Below are 19272 nucleotides of genomic sequence, written 5' to 3'. Positions count from 1 at the left end.
TAGAATCTTGTAGGAAATAGTTTTGTCCAAAATAAATTGTATAACTTTTATGAATCTTTTTATAATATCGCTTGGTTAATGAATTATATTAGAATAATAGTACATACAGCAATACAACAGCTTTAAGAATACTAGTTTTGATTGCTGTTTAAAAAAATCGATCAAAAATATTTTGTTATATCAGATAAACAAGAATTACTGTAAAAGTATCTAAATGTACTGAGTGCATAATTTGCTATTCAAAATAAAACAAAAAAAGGTAAACAAGAAAAACTTATCAGGTACAAAATATTTGTTCAATTTTCTTGTAAACGCTTATGAGCACAAAGAGGTTTATTGTGTATAGTAATTTTATTTAATACTTTTTTGATAATTTATATATGAGTGTGTGCCTTTTTATACATAAATATTGATGTGTACAAATGCACTTTCAGACCAATATTTAAACTATAATATAACTGTAAAGTGTTCTGCTCTCAAAATATTTTTTCTTCACTTCTAATCGATTTTCATTTTATTTCAGGACTCAAACTTAATCCACCCAAAAAGTGTCATTGTAATGAAGAAAAGTTAAGCATACATCTCTGCAATCAATGTGGAAAAGTCTACAAAACCGAAACACACTTTTCAGACATATTCGATATGAATGCTCACAATCAAAACTGTTTGCTTGTCATTTATGCACTTATAGAGCAAATCGAAAATGTCATTTGAAAAATCATTTGGCTTCGAAACATAAAAGTTAAAGTGTTAATATTCGTATGATTTTTGAATAATCTATATTTCTATTTTAGCAGAAAGTATATTCTGACTCTGGTAGTCCATTTGACATGGAACCAAAGCCATCAAACTTAAATCAATTTTACCAGTAATAATTTTTTAAGTAGTTGTTTCTATTACCAATAAAAATTAAACTTTATTAAATTGAAAAATTAAAATACAAAACATTTTTATGCATCTTAGTACTTAAATAATTTTTATCACAACGAATCATTTTTAGAAATTACTTATATCGTAAGAAATCATCTTCTTCATTCCTACAAAGTACAATATTATATTATCTTGATTGATCCATACATTATTTTTAATAGTTAAAAAATAAAATATTTATAGTTAAATAATATGTAAAATATAAGCCAAAGAATATTTTTTACGCTTGTTATAATTTTTATTAATTTTAATGTCTTATGAAAATGATAAAATAATATTACATTTTACAAAAGTTTTCGACTTTTTTAAAATATTAAGTATGCTGATACTTACTGATATATATTATATTTATTCATAAAAATTGTTCTATGGTAAAAAACATGAGTATTTCCTATAGTACAATTGTTTTTGATTAATTCTTGGTTTTATTGAATGAAAATTTTTTTTCTAGCTCAATATTTATTAATTTATTCTTAGATCATTTTAGCTGAATGATGAGATACATTTTATTCTCAAAATTTAAAAAAAACTATTTTATTTAGACGCTTTGTTAAATAATCTAATAGTATATTTCAATATGGAATATATATCAAATACAAAAACTTTTTTATTTTACAAGTAACAGCTACAATAATAATTACTTCATTATTCATTAATGAAACAAAACTAAAAATCATTTATGTTTATTATATTTTTAAATAGGATTATTGCATAATTTATTTTATTTAATTCATTCTAAAATAAACTGTGAATTTCGGAAGGTTATTAAAATCATCTTATGAAGATTAAAATTCTATAGTTTTACGAATACAAAATTATAGGATTAATATATACATAATTAGTTAATATCATATAAACTAAATGTTAAATCAATTGTAAATAAATGTGCATTTTAGTGATAAATTAATTGTATTTATGTAGTGATTATTTAAATAAAAAATTGTAAAATAGTAGCCTCAATATCTATTAATTCAAGATAAAAAAGTGTAATAATTTCTTCAATTGGATACATACTCATATAAATATGCATATAATTTCTTCATGAGAATCAGGGCAGCCATTGAAAATATCATGATCATATTTTTGTCTGAATTACTTTATATATATAATATAATATTCTAATTATTCAAGTTTATATTTCTAAAGCAAACAAGTTATTCCAACAAATAAATACATTAAATTCCTTTCTTATATAAATATTAAGTTCACCATGAGAATTTATTGTAATTGTTGCTTTTACTAATTTCACATCAAAGAAATCTGAAAAAGTGTGATATAGGCTGGCAAAAGTTTCAAAATTTGGCTAATAATAACACAAATATATTAGATAATATTACCGAATTAGATATATTAGCTTTTTAAAAGAATCATTTGTATATAATTTTACATGAGGTTAATATACTTTGTTTTTAATATTTTTTAGTTCATCCAGAAATGCAGAAGTTGCCAACGCTAGGATTGTCCGAAACTACATCCTTCGGGTCATTACCCGAGAAATTTCTCCAATCAACTCTAATAAGACACAACCCACTTCAAAATCAACAGCAGCAATCTCCTTTATTTTATTGTGAAAGATGTCCATCTTCTTTTACCAGAAAATGGAATTTGAAACAACATATACAATTCGAATGTGGGAATAAAGCACCTCAGTTCCAATGCGATTTGTGTAGTTTTCGGACAAAATATAAAAGAAATGTTAAATCGCATTTTATGACAGTTCACTTGGCACAACCATCGATCGATTTGAAAGCTATCAATAGTAAGAATCAACTTCCTCAAGATAAAGATTTCAGATGAGTTTGTTGGAGATGGTGAGGGAAGATGATATTATTGGATAAGAAAGATAAAATTGGACTTCTTTTACAAAAAAAAAGGAATTTAAAACAATATATACAGTTCGAATTTGGAAACATAGCACCTCAGTACCAATGTGATTTGTGCAGTTTTCGGACAAAATATAGAAGAAATGTTAAATCTCATTTTATGACAGTTCATTTGGCACAACCATCAATCGATTTGAAATCAATCAATAGTAATAATCAACTTTCTCAAGATAAAGATTTCAGATGATCTTGTTGGAGATGGTGAAAAAATGATATTATTTGATTGGAAAGATAAATTAGGATTTTTTTTATAAAAAACAACATATACAGTTCGAATGTGGGAACAAAGCACCTTAGTTCCAATGCGATTTATGTAGGTTTCGGACAAAATATAAAAAAAATGTTGTCACATTTTAGGACAGTTCATTTGGCACAACCATCGATTGATTTGAAAGCTATCAACGATAAGAATCAAATTCCTCAAGATAAAGATTTTAGATGATCTTGTTGGAGACGGTGAGAGATGATAATATCAGAGAGCAGGAAAGGTAAAATAGGACTTCTTTCACAAAAAAATGAATTTAAAACAACATATACAGTTTGAATGTGGGAACAAAGCACCTCAGTTCCAGTGTGATTTGTGTAGTTTTTGGACAAATTATAAAAGAAATGTTAAATCACATTTTATGACAGTTTACTTGGCACATCCATCGATCGATTTGAAAGATATCAATAACAAGAATCAGCTTCCTCAAGACAAAGATTTCAGATGATCTTGTTGAAAATGGTGAGAGAAGATGATATTATTGGATTGGAATGATAAAATAAGACTTTGATCTTTAATAGTGATTTGTGGATGTTCCATGAACTTGGACCTTGATGAACGATGCCAATTGCGTGGAACCAAGTTGTTCAACCGTACCTTTTCAGTGCATTTATAAACGAATGCTATTTTATATAGTGATTGAAGCATATTAGCTTTCAAGTTTTGAAGATTTTTTATATAGAATTGACAAAATGTAAAAACAATTTAACATTCAATACGTACTTCATATATTGGTATTAGGGCAGATCGATTTAATGGTCACTTAGACACATTTGATTTTTGGATTTAAAATAACATACTTTGCCAAATAAACCACACCTCTAAAATGAAATCTGGTGTCCCGTGCATTGACCCAAAGATGAGGGTCAAATTTTGAAAAGTCTCTCAGAGGGGGTACGGGGGGGGGGTGAACTATGGGCATGGGTGGATCAGCCTTCTCAGCACTCTAAATGCGTCGAAATAAAATTTTCAAATTTTAACCCTTATTTTTGGACCAATGCACGGGACATCATAATTCATTTTAGATATATGGTTTCTTCAGCAAAGTATCTTATTTTGATCCCTAGTATCCGAAAACTATATATGCCTAAGCGACTTTTTTGACTCATATAAATTGACCCGCTCTGGGTATACTTCATAAATTTCTCATATGATTTATTAATACTTTGAAGAACTCTCAAAAATTTTATCAATTTATATGGTTCTATAAGTAAGACTTTTATTCTATCTATGCAAATATTTTATTTGCATTTCTAGTATATAATTCATATTTTACATATATTTTTACATTTTATTATGTAAATTGACTGAATAATGTGTTTATTATAATAATACAAGTAATCATGCATTATGCATGAATTATATTTATGTACTTATGTATTAATATCTTGGTCGTTTTCTAGATGCATATTTTACTAGTATTAATACTCGTACTGAATCAAGTTTAATTTAAATTTATTTTATTATAAATAATATATTTTTGTATAAACATGTAATTAATAAATATAATCGTTTTATATATGTATACCGCCATATTTTTATTGTAAAAATAAAAAAAACGAATATAATTAAATTGTGTATTATTAATATATTTAAAGTTTTTTATGCTCGTTTTTCAAAATAATCATAGATATTAAAAAAAGTGCTCAATTATATATTTCATATATTTATGAGCTAATATTTTTATATGAAATTTAAATTCTTGTCTTATTATTTTATTTGAAGAGATTCTTTTCTGATGCATGTAAATCTTTATAGAACTTCCAATTATTGATCTAAACAAATATAAATAATTTTAATGGATAATGGTTAGTATTAAATTAAAAGCAGTATGTAAAATGTGTAGTTACTCAATATATTTTTTTTAAATTATTTTACTTTTGCTATGAATGTTTTATTTAAAATCAAACCTGAATTATTAAGATATCTTTACTTGCACTGTCGAGAATGTATAGGAAAATAATATTGATGAATAATTAAATATATAATAATTTCTACAAAATAATAAATTCTTAAAATTCTAATGTATATTATATTATATATAATATAGTATATATAAAAAAATTAGTATAGTACATATCTGTGGTACCATAGACAATAACATAATGTTGTTCTTATCTTATCCTTCTTTCTTGGTACTAAAGACTGTAAAAATGCAATCTATTTGCTGTAAGATCGCACATCACAAATATGCATATATAATAACATTCTTTATAGGTTTGTTCATATGTAAAATACTTCTGACCAAGCAAATAGATAGCATTTTCACAGTTTTTGGTACCAAGAAAGAAGGATAAGATAGCGTTGCCATAACAACGCTATGCTATCGTCTTTGTAACCGCAGAATTAGCCTCTGTTGTGTATATGTTACTATTTTCAAAACTTATTATTTTATAGAAATTATATAATATTTTACTTATAAATATTTTAAATTTTTTTAGTATTTTGTTAGTATTTTCAAAACTTTTTTTTGTTTACAAGCTATATAGTTGCATATAGTTTATCAAAACATTTATGTTTTTCTCACAACTCCAGAAAATTTTATATTTACTTAAATCCAAACTTGTTATTTTCATAAACTTCATTTTTTTTTAGGAAAATTATTCCATCATGATGGATAATTTAGAAATCGTAATTATTCTGTTTGCGCACACTATGATATAAAGTATTCGTTCAGGTCATTTAATGAGTTGGTTCTCATTCTTTGAATAGCTGTAATATCTGTCTTGCCTAAAAAATATTTTCCATTTTAATAACTTCAAAGATTTATAGAAACTACGTATAATATAGTAATAATTTTTAATCAATAAACTTAAACGTAAGTACAAATGTTTAATTTGTTTTATTATTTTCAAGGAACAGGGTAAAATATTCTTCTGATTCAGGCATTTGTCATTAAATCAAGATTTGTACTACGATTTGTACTATGCCGATTTCCTTGTTGATATCGGTACGCATACAAAGCAGATCTCTATTCACATACACGACGACTAATCACAATCGACCCGTATAGAAATGATCTCATCGATTACAGTGACGCTCGACGAACAGTTCAGGTGTAACGGACTTCCGTTGCATTTGTACAGATTTACACCCTAGACGCGCCTAAAGAAGTTTTACTTCAAAAAATATTTTCTATTTAGGATTACATAAAGTCTTCTATGGTGGATGTGACTGTAACAATCAACAATTTAAAAAGTACATAAATCAATAAGCTTCTTAAAAATTTGATAAGTTTATTAGTGATTTAACATTATAGATCCTCTCATATATTATGTAGATTTCTGCTATTTCTCAATTCTGTAAATCCTTCTCAACTAAATTTCTCTTCTTCCATTACCTTCTAGACAATGTATGAATATTATCATTTCCTAAGCATGTGTATCTTATCAACTTTTATTTATCCACATTTCTCTATATTTTTTCAATACTTAGACTACATTATCTATTTTTTTTCCACAGATGATGTTACCCTGTTTTGGATATCAGAAATGGGCATCGGCCAACAATCGGAGAACCAGGTGATGTACGGTTGTTCCAGGTGTGGACATGCTTACAAACAAAAATATAACAGAGATCGACATGAAAAATACGAATGTGTCGGGATCCAACCTCAGTTTAAATGTGACCAATGTTTGTTTATTTCGAAATATAAACGAAATTTGGATAAACACATGAAAAGGAAACATTCGGAGATAGGCATTAAAAATGATTCTATAAAAGACGAGTGTCAAGAAGATATGTTTTAGTGGTAATAGGTTTCAAAATGATAGATTTATTTATTAAATGTACGTTTGCACAACACTGCATTCTTATGATATGATTGTTTAGTCTTTAAGAGAACGTTTAAAATGATTTTCAAGAAGAAATTCATCGAGAGCACCGAAATCTGTAACAACTTATTTTTAATGTAAAAGTAGTGTTTACTCCAGACGATTTTATTGGAGAGGTTACTATTAACAAGATTTACTGGCCAGGGTTTAGTAAAAATTAGAGGTTTACAAAAAGTGTTATACGTAAGTTCAAATTTTATCGATTTTCATTTAATTTAAATTTCAGCATACAGAGATCACCGCCTTGCCTGTGTAAAAAAAAACTTTTAAAAGCACTGAATTAAACATTTTTCACATGCCTCTAATATTTTCAAATTTTGTTATTATTAACAACGCACAAATTTAGTCCAAATGTCAGATGATTAAACTTTTGATATTTTAGAACAACTTTTCACAATTTTTTTTTGTGTGTTTATTAGGGTCGTCCATTGATAACGTGAGGCTTTCAGAGGGAGGGGGGGGTTTAACAAAAATCACGAAAAATTACGTGGGGGAGGGGGGGATCTAGTAAGATATCACGTGTAGTTATTTTTATACCTGAATTTTCAAAAAAAAAATCGACGATTATTTCGTAAATTTAAAAAAATTGTTTGTGATGTTTGGAGGGGGAAGGGGGGTAATTTTAAATATTATGGGAGAAAAATACATGTGATGTCTAGTGGGGGTGAGGTGGGGGAGGGTCTAAAAATTCCTAAAAGATCGATCACTTGATTAATGGACGCCTCCTAATATATTGTTAAAAGTATATACCTTACTATGAATATATCAAATTGCATATTTTTACAAACTGATATTTTTTAACATTATTTATGAGCCAGCTTTTTACATATGCATTTCATTAGATTTCTAACAAAAACTATTTTTATATCATTATTTGAATTTTTAATTCATTCGCAATCTAATTATTTATTTTAAATAATTTATTTCACAATATAATTTGTATAATCCACAGAAAATTTTCCTTTTCTTAATCGCCTGTAACAAAGACTCTTAACTGAATTTAATTATTCAAAATTATAACAGTTTATAGTTATTTGTACAGTTTCAGTTAATACAGATACTTTGTTATTAATTATTAATTAAATTGCATGATGAAATTATTATTTGTGTGATAATATTAAATGAAAGAGCATTTTGAGATTTTTTGGTTCAATTTAAAAGCAGTTTCGAATCTACAAAAACTATTTAGAATAATACAATATTTGTATTATCACAATTTAATTGTTATTGTTAATTTGATACTAATGAATTGTATTATTTAATTTTTTTAAATAAAACTAAAATTATCAATTGTTTAGAGTAAAAGAGAAATAAAGCTGCTCAGGCTCAATAATTATTATTGCATTTTTTAATACAAAAAACTCAGGGCTATTATTCCAGTGATTTTAATATATATAACATTTTAAGAAACAATTAAACTTTAATTCAGCATATAATAAATATTATCTTTTTAGTAATTTAGCACGAAATAATATTAAATTACAGATTAAATTCGTTGGTGGAGACAAAAAAGGAAATATTTTGTGATTTTTCATTTCAAAGTTGGCTTGTGTTATAATATATGTTGAATGATAAATTAAATATCTAATGCAATATCACGAGCAGAAATGATTTAAACCGAAAAATATAAAAAAATCATAAATACTATAAAAATCGACATGTTACATTCCAATTTGAAACAACTCATGAAAACAAAGAAACACTAAGATTTCTATTACATATTTATATTATATTATATATATATAGATAAATTAGTTACCAATTTTTAAAGCTGAATTGGAAATTACAAGTTTATTAAATCTATAAATTTCAATCTACATCAGAGAAAAAAACTTGAATAACTGTCGGTCTCGATGTAGACGATGTAGATCGTTTTTTATTCTGACCTATGGATTTAATAGATTTGTAATTTTTGATTACCCAGTTTTTTAATAGGTATTATGCCTGAACTAATTTATCTTCAAATAATATGTTTAAGTGATCTCGAATAAGTAGAACATAAACATATTTATGATGTATACTTGTTACTGTAAAAGTTACACGAATGCCACTATAATTATTAATATATAAGTTTGTTATAAAAGTGTTATTTAAACCAAAATAGATCTTGTTGAATGAATTATCTACTATATCACAAAAGTTTTATAGTGCCTCTCTTATTACATAAATACTCGCAATTAATATTCACACATATTTGTTGGAATAAAATAATATGTTAGAGTAATATCATATTGTGAAAGGGGCATTAATTTATTTATAGGTCTGTACAAACAAGTTAATTAAGATGGTTTAAATTAAGTTGTGTTAAGATAAATTATGAAATATTCTGTGTTATTAACATTCCAATTATGCAACAATAAATATTATAGCAAGATGCATTCAATACTTTCTAAAGAAACAAATTTAAAGTTGAAATGAAATTGTTTGATAATTGTATTTGAAAAGCGTATAAATATGTTTGAATATGAAACTAATTTTATAACTAATGAAGTTAAATATATTTTAGCAAAAAATTGTTATGTGAACACATAAAAATCACTTATATTTTAAATATATTTTATTGAAAAAAAATATGGAAATTTATTTGTGTAGAAAATTTGGTGTTTTATTTAACAATTCAATTTTTTTTTTAATATTTTTATTGTTATATTTATTCTGTTTGTGCCAAAAAATTAAAGCAAATGGAACAAATTTCAATATAGTAGCAAGTAAAGTACCAAAATATGTTTTTAGTTTTTAGTGATGTATTCAAAGTATTGTACACCTAAATCTAAAGAAAACCAGCTCAATAATCTTATTTTGATCTAGCTCAAAATTTACATTTAATTTATTAGAGATGAATTGGAAAGTTTAAAAATGACATTATTACTCAAATCTATTAGATTGATTAAAGCAATTTTAAGATACACAAAATAAGTTTCACTTTTTTTCAAAAAGTATTTTTGCGGGTTTTATTATATAATATTTACAAGGAAAACTTTAGATTTCCTCAAGGGGCATCAATTAATCACGTGATTTTTTATGGATTTTTGGATCATCACTCCCTCTTGGTAATCATATTCAAAATTACCCCCTTCCTCAACGAAACATCACGTGTATTTTTAGTTACAAGAAAAAATGGTAAAATTTTTGTTTTATTTTTCGAAAAAGTTTGTATTTAAAAAGAAAAATTAGATAAAATAAATACACGTGATATCTTACTATAGCCCTCTCTCCCCCACGTCATATTTTAGTCAAACTCACCTTCTCCCTGAAAACCTCACGTGATTAATGCATGCCCCCACTTTTGGAATTTTTATCAAACCTTGCTCAAAGTTGCATGGTGATACAGTTGTTAGTCAGAACGAACGCCTTAAAATATTATTTTATGAAGCAACCACTTCTCACAGGCTATAATATTTCAGGGAAGTTGCTCTTACTATTAACTCTATCACCATGCAAACTTTCACCAAAATCCTAGAAGAGTAAACCTAAAGTTCTCCTGGTTAGATTTAGGTGTGCGTTGTTAAACTTATTTTAGTATACTTTTGCCAAAACCTACAAATAATTGATTTATTGACTGTTTTGATAAATCAAAGTTATATTTATTTTTTTCAGGCTCTTCTGGCTACTTCAAAGGTATGTTTCCATTTGAACCTCGCCGAGCCCGACCAACAAATTCTTCACAATCTGGAGAAAGGCATTGCTGTTTTATGTGTGGAAAAAGTTATTGCAACAAATATATTCTGAAAAGGCATCAGACATATGAATGCAGAGATGAGCCTCTTTTTGTTTGCTCGCTTTGTCCATTTAAATCCAAATATAAAAGGAATTTTGCCAAGCATACTAAAAGACAACACAATTTTGAGTAAAAATGGAGCCCTTGGACAAGGATAATTCTGGAAAAATTTATTAGAATCAGAATAATAAAATTATCATTTTTAGTATGACTATAATATTTAAAATATCTTTCAATATGAATTAAACAAAAAAAAATTTTTATGTGGCTAAAATGGAGGCCTGGAGTTACTAAAAAACAAAGTCAATGATGAGGGACAAGGATAAGCTTGGAAAAATATATTATAGCCAAAATAATAAAATTATCATTTTTAGTAAAACTATATTTATGAAAATATCTTTCACTATGAATTAAACAACAGAATAATTTTTTGATGTGGCTAAAAATGGAGCCCTTGAGTTCCTAAAAAAGATAGTCAACGATGGAGGATAAGGATAATCTTGAAAAAATATATTATAATCAAAATAATAAAATTATCATTTCTAATAAAACTTTAATGTTTAAAATATCTCTGATCATGAACTAAACAAAAAAAATATTTTTTTTATCTAGCTAATAATGGAGCCCTTGAGTTCCTAAAACAGAAAGTCAATGATGGAGGACAAGGTTATTCTTGGAAAAATATATTATAATCAGAATAATAAAATTATCATGTTTAGTAAAACTATAAAAAATATCGTTCATTATGAATTAAATAAAAAGAATAATTTTATTATGTGGCTAAAAAAGGAGCACTTGATTTCCTAAAAAAAAAGTCAATGATGGAAAACAAGGTTAATCTTGGAAAAATATATTATAATCAAAATCATATAATTATCATTTTAGTATAACTATAATATTTAAAATATCTTTCATAATGAATTAAACAAAAAGAATAATTATTTTATGTGGCTACAAATAGAGCCCTTGAGTAGCTAAAAATGAAAGTCATTGATGAATTGAAGGACAAGGATAATCTTGAAAAAATAGATTATAATCAAAATAATAAAATTATCATTTTTAGTAAAACTATAATATTTAAAATATGCATCTTACATTATGAATTAAAAAGAAAGTGACAGTATCTTTCCTATTTCTTGAGATTTGAAATATAATTAAAGTTTGATGCTTTTCATTTTGTCTGATCTTATAATGAAATAAATAAATATATTTTTTTACCTATATTATGATAACAATATTAATTATGTAACGTACATATTATGTTATTACTATCAATAATAATTCTCTGTATATATATATATATATATATATATATATATATATATATATATATATAGGTGTGTGTATGTGTATAAATGTGAGTGAATGTGCTTAATTATTTACCTATTTTAAATCAATTTTGTATCCCAGTGATTGAATACTTGTAATTTCAACATCAAGAACAAAATGCTATTTTTAAGAATAGTACAAATATTGAAAACTTCATTTGCCAAAGATGTCTGTAAATAAACTATAAACTATAAGTAATAGTAATTAAAATATGATATAAAAAATAAGTTACAATATATGAATTAAATTATAGTATTTCAATGTATTAGTTACATATACTAATTAATTGATTATGTAATACTTTGATCTCTCAAAATATAGTACCTATTACTTGAAGTATATGATTTTATTTTTAAAGACAAAATATGTGTAATAATATTCCTGAACATTGTTGGAGAAAAATACCCTTGGGTAATAAACTCATATATATTTAATCATATAATGTAATTAAAAAAAAAGTGAATTAATAAATAAAAACGAAATATGAACTATTGATAGTCGACTATCGATATATTTAGGCTGTTTCATGGGTGCCCAAAAATTCAAAAGGATCAATAAATCAAATAATTGAACTCTAATAAAACATCAGTGTTGTCTATAGACTTGTATGTATTTCTATCAACTGAACTTTTATATAAAAATGCTTTTTCCAACAAAAATGTTGGGTCCAAGTGCCCCTACCAAATTTTTATCATTTCATTATAAATGCACATCACTAAAAGGCGACTTGAAAGGCACGTCACTAAAAGGCTTATATTTATAACAATAAGTTTGTAATAACTAACTTAATTATCAACATGATAGAACATTAAAATGGATTTAAATGATGTTTGACAAATAAATAGTATAGTAATAATATCACAATATCTTTACTCGATTTTTATAAATTATAAGTTAGACCTAAGGTATAAAAATTTGCTGCATATCTACAAATAATTATTAGACCGATTTCAAAACTTAGCAATCTCACAACGTCAAAATTAATACTTTATTTGAATTTGCACATCAAAAAGTAGAATCTTTTTATAGAGATTCCTATTTTAATTCAATCCTTTAATTATCTCATTAAATAAATTTCTATTTTCAGATTATTTTGCTGAGATTGGATCAAATGTAGCACCTGGAAGAGAATTTTGTTGTCAACGCTGCGGAAATTCATATGTTAATAAGACATCTTTGCTTAGGCATTTGAAATATGAATGTGGAATTCAGAGGATGTTCAAATGTTCATATTGTAATACTGCAACTTTTAGGCATAAACATCATCTAAAAACTCACATGGAACGTAAACATCCTGGTCAAGGTTATTCATTCTGGCCCGCAAATCTTCCATTTTAATAATAGAGATAAATAAAGCAGTTTTTCTTCTAGAAAAATTAAAGACATTCTTAATCATATTGCTAATAAATTATATTAAAAAATATCATCAGAATAAAAAAACTGTTGTCATTACGTCGATATTCTGGGGATGACCTTAATTCCGAATTTGTTTACTTAAAACTTTTAAACTTTTTAAGAACATAATGTGCATGAAAATTTGAATGTTCTGCAATAATTAATTTTAGACAAAATTTATCTGAAAATATTTAATTATCCACTTGTACATCTGTTAACTTAAGACATTTTAAAGATATATTAAGCATAAAATCTAATTAGATTCTTTATAAATCTTTTAAAATTATTTTAGTGTCATTACTGTTTGAATTTGCAATTTTATTAACTTCATGTGGGGACAAGTTATAGTAATCGCAATCGAAAATGAAAATTTGTATATATCTTTACATTTCAGAGGTTTCTGAACATTTTGACATACCTTAGAAAAAAATTGTTGTATATGTGTGTGTGTGTGTGTGTGTGTATGTTTTTTTTCAAAAAATGCTATTTTGAGTTTAAAAATAATCATTTGACATATGCCCTTCAAATTATCAGATATTTTATGGAGATTTTAATAATCTGTATTAATTTTGTTTACATTTCTATGGGTTTAGTAACATCGATTGTCCGTTAGACGGCGATGCGGCGCCTACGCGCTTCTATATTGCGTCTCTATGCAGCTAAAGCAGTGCGATTACTTAGAAAAAAGTTTAAATTTCCCAAAATAATTCAAACTAAAAAAAACAAGTTTTTTTCCAGAAATGTATTTTTTTTTCAAAAATTTAAAATTTCTCAAAAATCTAAATTTTTCAAAGTTTAAAACATATTTAATTTTTTTTTACGAGAAGTTACAGAATTTGCCTTAAGACACGATGCCATACACCACTAGTTTTTTCGCTAAAATTACATATTTTTTCGCGAAATGTGAAGCTAGATTCAAATATTGTTATAGATTAATATATTTTTTATTAGTTTTTTTGTTATCAAATTTAAATTTGACTATGTATATGTTTATTTTTCAAAACAACTTTCTCCAAGTGTTGTGTTTTTTCATCATCTAGAATTTTCATATCTGATGAAAATTATTTAATTTATTTTTTATTGGGAATAAATTATTTAATATATTTATCTTAAGATTTAATAAAGTAGAGCTTATATTTATTGTTATTATATATTTGATATATAATAGATTTTACAGTATTATTAATTGATAGAATAAACGTGTAACTGATTATAATATATTAAGTATAATAAATGTGGTTCCTTTATGGACTACATTTATATTTATTTGCTGTAAAAATTATAAATATAATATTATACAATATTTTAGGCTGGCATAAAATATTTTATATGAGGCTTAAAATGTTATATAATTGTAAATAAAAATAAACTATTATATAGTTGGTATATTTCCATGTAAAAAATATTTTTGTTAATTGTATGACAAAATTAATAATATACATTCCATAAAAATAAGTATTAGAGAGCCTTTATTTGTTTTCCAAATTAAATTTTGTTTCATAAGGTCAATAAAATAATAAAAAAAATGTTTCACTCTTTTTATTATAATCACGTTTGTTTTAAAACTTTGTCGAGTAAAGATTTTGTGTTGTTATTTCAAACAATTCTTTGATATCTTCGACTATTATTGATAATGTGTATTTTATTACCCTTATATAGAAAATGTTCTAGATAAAATATTATAAAGAAATCTAGAAATATAAATAAATATAATCATATTTTAATGAGTTGTCTAGGATCTGTCCTAAGACAGCACTACTCACTAATCTTATTATATGATTTTTTGTTTTATAAAATATTTTAAAATTTATAATATTTTGACATTGATTTTCTTTGGAAAATATTAAACGTATATATATATTTAATGTGTTATAATAATATTTATAAAATTGTTAATAATAAGTGATGCATGTTATGTTAGTGATTGTCCTGCTTGATATTCAAATATAGCATTTAACATAATTAAGCTTTTGGCGATATTTGGTATTAAACGCTTTGCATTTGTGATTTTGGAGAGCCTGATATGACCAAGAATACTTGCATGTATGTATACAATTATATTATACAACTTAATGTATATACACATATTTCTATTAAGAAATCTATTCATCGTCGTATATAATATTAATAAACTAAAATTTCATTCAGGATTTTTTCAAATTCGAAATTGATATATAAAAATCTTGTGAATTTTTATGTGGCCTTAGATTCTACGTTATTCATAAGTTATTTTAAAACAATTTTATTGATACTTATATCTATAAATATCAAAGATCCAGATAACGTGCTCAATACGAGTTTCTTGGGAGAAAATATAGTCAAAATGTCTAAAATACTAAAAAATGTTTATTTTTTTTGATGAGGTTAATTTTTATTTTTTTTACATATGAGAGAATTTTAATAGAATATTTGTTGTTTATTTTTTATTTTTTAAACACATAGTCCACAGAATAGTAGCACTTAAAAATACAATTAATAATAGCAAATAAAAATACAATTATTATACATATAACATAAGTAAAATACAATATAGCATAATATATTTTTTTATTTAATTACAATATTTGTTACAACTGCTAAATAATTCAACATCTAATAATAATAATGAACAATAACATAAATTTAAATAAAAAAGAGTACAGAATAAAGGATAGTATTTCCATTGAAATGATATACGCAGTATGATGATTTAATATAAAATAAAAGCAAATAATAATAATAATAATAAATAAAATAAATAAAATTTCTGAATAATAAAAATACTAAAAACAATAAATTGGAATAAAAACAATAAGTGACAGATAATAATAAATATAACAAAATAACAATATTAGAAATAATAATGTACTTATACACAACATAGAATATACAAGAACATATAAATAAATTTTCATAATTAAATAAAAATTTCATGATGTTAGATGCGTCTCAAGGTATATTCATTTGCTTTATTTGTTACTATTGTATATAATATCAATAAATAATTTTAATCGATATTGCATTACACCTGTCACTCAATTTTCTTTTAGTAAAATACATAAAAAATCAAGATACACAAACAAAATTTAATACCAATCGGATTGCTAATATGTATATATAAATAGAGGTTTAACAAAAATATGAAACTTAATGAAATTATATATAAGGACAATATATAATATTTTTACATATTCAAACCTAGCCTAATTTTTTTTTGCGCGGTGCAACTAACATACATCGCTTTTATGTTACATATTTGTTAAAAAAAACTATCAAGCATTTATGTTTTAGGTAAATACTGTTAATTATAAAGATATTTTAGCATCATACCACGAATAATGTCATATAAAACTTATATTATCAACATATTTCCAAATTCCTTATACTAACCACTCCGCTTCATTTCTTTTGCAGATGTCTTCCCGAAAACTGAAGTTGACGATTTATCCGACGAAAATCCCGACGACGATGAAGAAAAGCCATGCGACTTGCGAGTTTTTCTATCAAGTGCCCAATCTCAAGGGCAATCATCAGGTGCGTTCCGTTCACCTTCTTCCGGTGCCGGACTTTTGTCCCAACCTTCGACCTCCCAGCAGACGGTCGTTGTTCCGGGAGGTGCATTTACCTGCCGCCGTTGCGGTAATGCCTACGCCAGACCACATAGTCTTAACCGGCATTTGAGGTTCGAATGTGGAGTCGAACCGAAATTCGAATGCCCGATTTGCCATAAAAAATCGAAACACAAACATAATTTGGTACTTCATATGCGTACACATCAGAACAGATAAGACATGTGTGGAAAAGTGTAAATCTATACTATTGCACTTACTTCTAAACTATGGAAAAGATGATCAAAAAAAATTACAATCATATAAAAACTAGTGGTGCATGAAATTGTGCCTTAAGGCAAATTTCTGGTGCTTCCCGTGCCGCAATTAAATAGTCGACGTATAAAAAAATCAATGATCAATTAAAATTTAATCAATAATTATTATCAATTGTTTGAAATATTTTCAGATGATTAATATAAATACTGTAAATTTTATCATTCGGGTTTTATAGATGTAACATAAGGGCTTATATTTGAGCAACGACCTTTATATAGGTTTTACATGAAACATAAACAAAACGTAATGCAAAGGGACCACTTTCACATATTTTCAATGATATTTCGACCAAATGGTGAGTTACGGATTTGAAATTTGGTATATCGGATTTTCTCGAAAATACCTATAAAATGGCATCAAAATTATTTAAATACCAGGGTGGCGCCAATTCTGTATGGAAACAAGCCCATACCCTTTCTTCAAACAGTTTGAAAGTTTTGAGATTTTTGAAACATTCATTGATATCTTTAAAAATTTTGATTTTTTTTTTTAATTTAAAGAAAAATCGAAAGTTTGAAAAAATCAATGGTTTGATTTTGCCATTATTGCGCTTTTTGTTGCGTATCTTCAAAACGGCTGATTCTATCTTTGCCAGAAACAAATCAGCACGTCCCCCTGTCAATACGATTTGAATCGTCTTTAAATAATTCAAATCGGTTCATCCGTTCTCTCGAAATCAAGGACGAAAAATTGTATTCAAACATACAACTCTATCTCTCTCTCACACACAGGCTATCTCTCTCTCTCTCTCGCACACATACTCTCTCCCTCTCACACACAGGCTATCTCTCTCTCCCGCACACACTCTTTCTCTCACACACACATTCTATCTCTCTCACACATATACACACGCTCTATCTCTTTCTCTCTCTCACACACACAAATACATCTATTTTTTCTAAGTTGTGTCAAAATATTCAGGAGACATGCAAAATGTCAAATATAAAGCTATACAAAAATTTTTAATTTAATTTTTTTCTAAATTATACATTGCCCTGCGGTAAGTTAATTATGATAAATGGTCACACATTCGGCATGAACTATTATATGATTGTTTTTTTTTAGTCATTTTAATCATTATATTAGAAGAATAATACACAAAGATGTATATATCTATACCGATTTCTAAAATATATATTCACTTTCTTCTGTGAATCGATTTACCCATAACTTCCAAATTTTATCAAATTTTTTTTTGTTTTTTTCATTCATTGTCTGTTAATATTTATTTATTTTTGTAATACTTTTCATTTGTTGTTCTGTTAATATTTGTGGGTATTTTGTTCAGTAAGAAGTTGAATATAGTCAATGTGACAATAAATTATTTTTTTTATGTTTGTGAACAATAATACTTTAATCGTTTGATTATGAATCATCGATTTTGGTGCACCCTGTTTTAGTGTTTTCCGCACTCAATAGAGGGTCTACTGTGCGCTTATATTCAACACTCTTTTTAAAGAACTGATTTTCTTATTAATATGCACGTACTTCAAACTTTTCATATTCTTTTATTATATATTTTTGTGAAAACGTATTTGAGTTCAAAATATATTTTATACGCGTATATTTTGATCTGACTTCATTTATTCAAATTGATCAGGTTTATCTGGAATTAAACCTAGTGGTAAATTTACGTGCTACAGTAAGTGGCGCCTCCATGGAGTGCGGAAGAAATTAAAAATGAAGTAATAGCAAAACGGTCATTTACGATCTACACTCAAACGGTTAAACCTACTTTTTACTTGAAATAAAATGATTTTTCAATTTTATTGTCAGCTCATCATAACAACAGAAAGTCAACCAAATGTTATGTTTAATTTTATTTTTTGAAAATTGATCAACTTTATATTATGATTCTTATATTGTTTTTTATTGGATGGTTATTACTTTTATCATATTAATATTCTGAAAAAAAAACTTTAATAAACATGAAGACTTCAAAACATGATTGAAAATACATATATTTTAGTTTCATGTTAACATAATGCGATGTATATTTATTAGAAGTTGTAGCCTGTTAGATTTAACAATTTGCAAACATTTGATTCATTTT

General features: G+C 25.7%; 1 protein-coding gene across 1 annotated transcript in view; it reads left to right on the top strand.

Moving 5' to 3' along the window:
* The window catches only part of LOC113388270 (zinc finger protein 84-like), a 60926-nt gene that overhangs the window by 8787 nt on the left and 32867 nt on the right, over positions 1 to 19272 (top strand). Inside the window, exons 3-7 of the mRNA XM_026625666.1 lie at positions 2354 to 2689; positions 6541 to 6711; positions 10509 to 10616; positions 13046 to 13261; positions 16747 to 16971. Of these exons, the coding sequence (XP_026481451.1) occupies positions 2354 to 2689; positions 6541 to 6711; positions 10509 to 10616; positions 13046 to 13261; positions 16747 to 16971 (1056 nt within the window). The remainder of the gene's footprint in view (positions 1 to 2353; positions 2690 to 6540; positions 6712 to 10508; positions 10617 to 13045; positions 13262 to 16746; positions 16972 to 19272) is intronic.

Source organism: Ctenocephalides felis, unplaced genomic scaffold, assembly GCF_003426905.1.
Source record: "Ctenocephalides felis isolate EL2017-DRISC unplaced genomic scaffold, ASM342690v1 CF-g0.4_SCAFFOLD_03572, whole genome shotgun sequence".
In the NCBI taxonomy this organism is placed as follows: Eukaryota; Metazoa; Arthropoda; class Insecta; order Siphonaptera; family Pulicidae; genus Ctenocephalides; species Ctenocephalides felis.
Note: the sequence above shows the minus strand (reverse complement) of the source record. Positions and strands in the feature narration are given on the sequence as shown.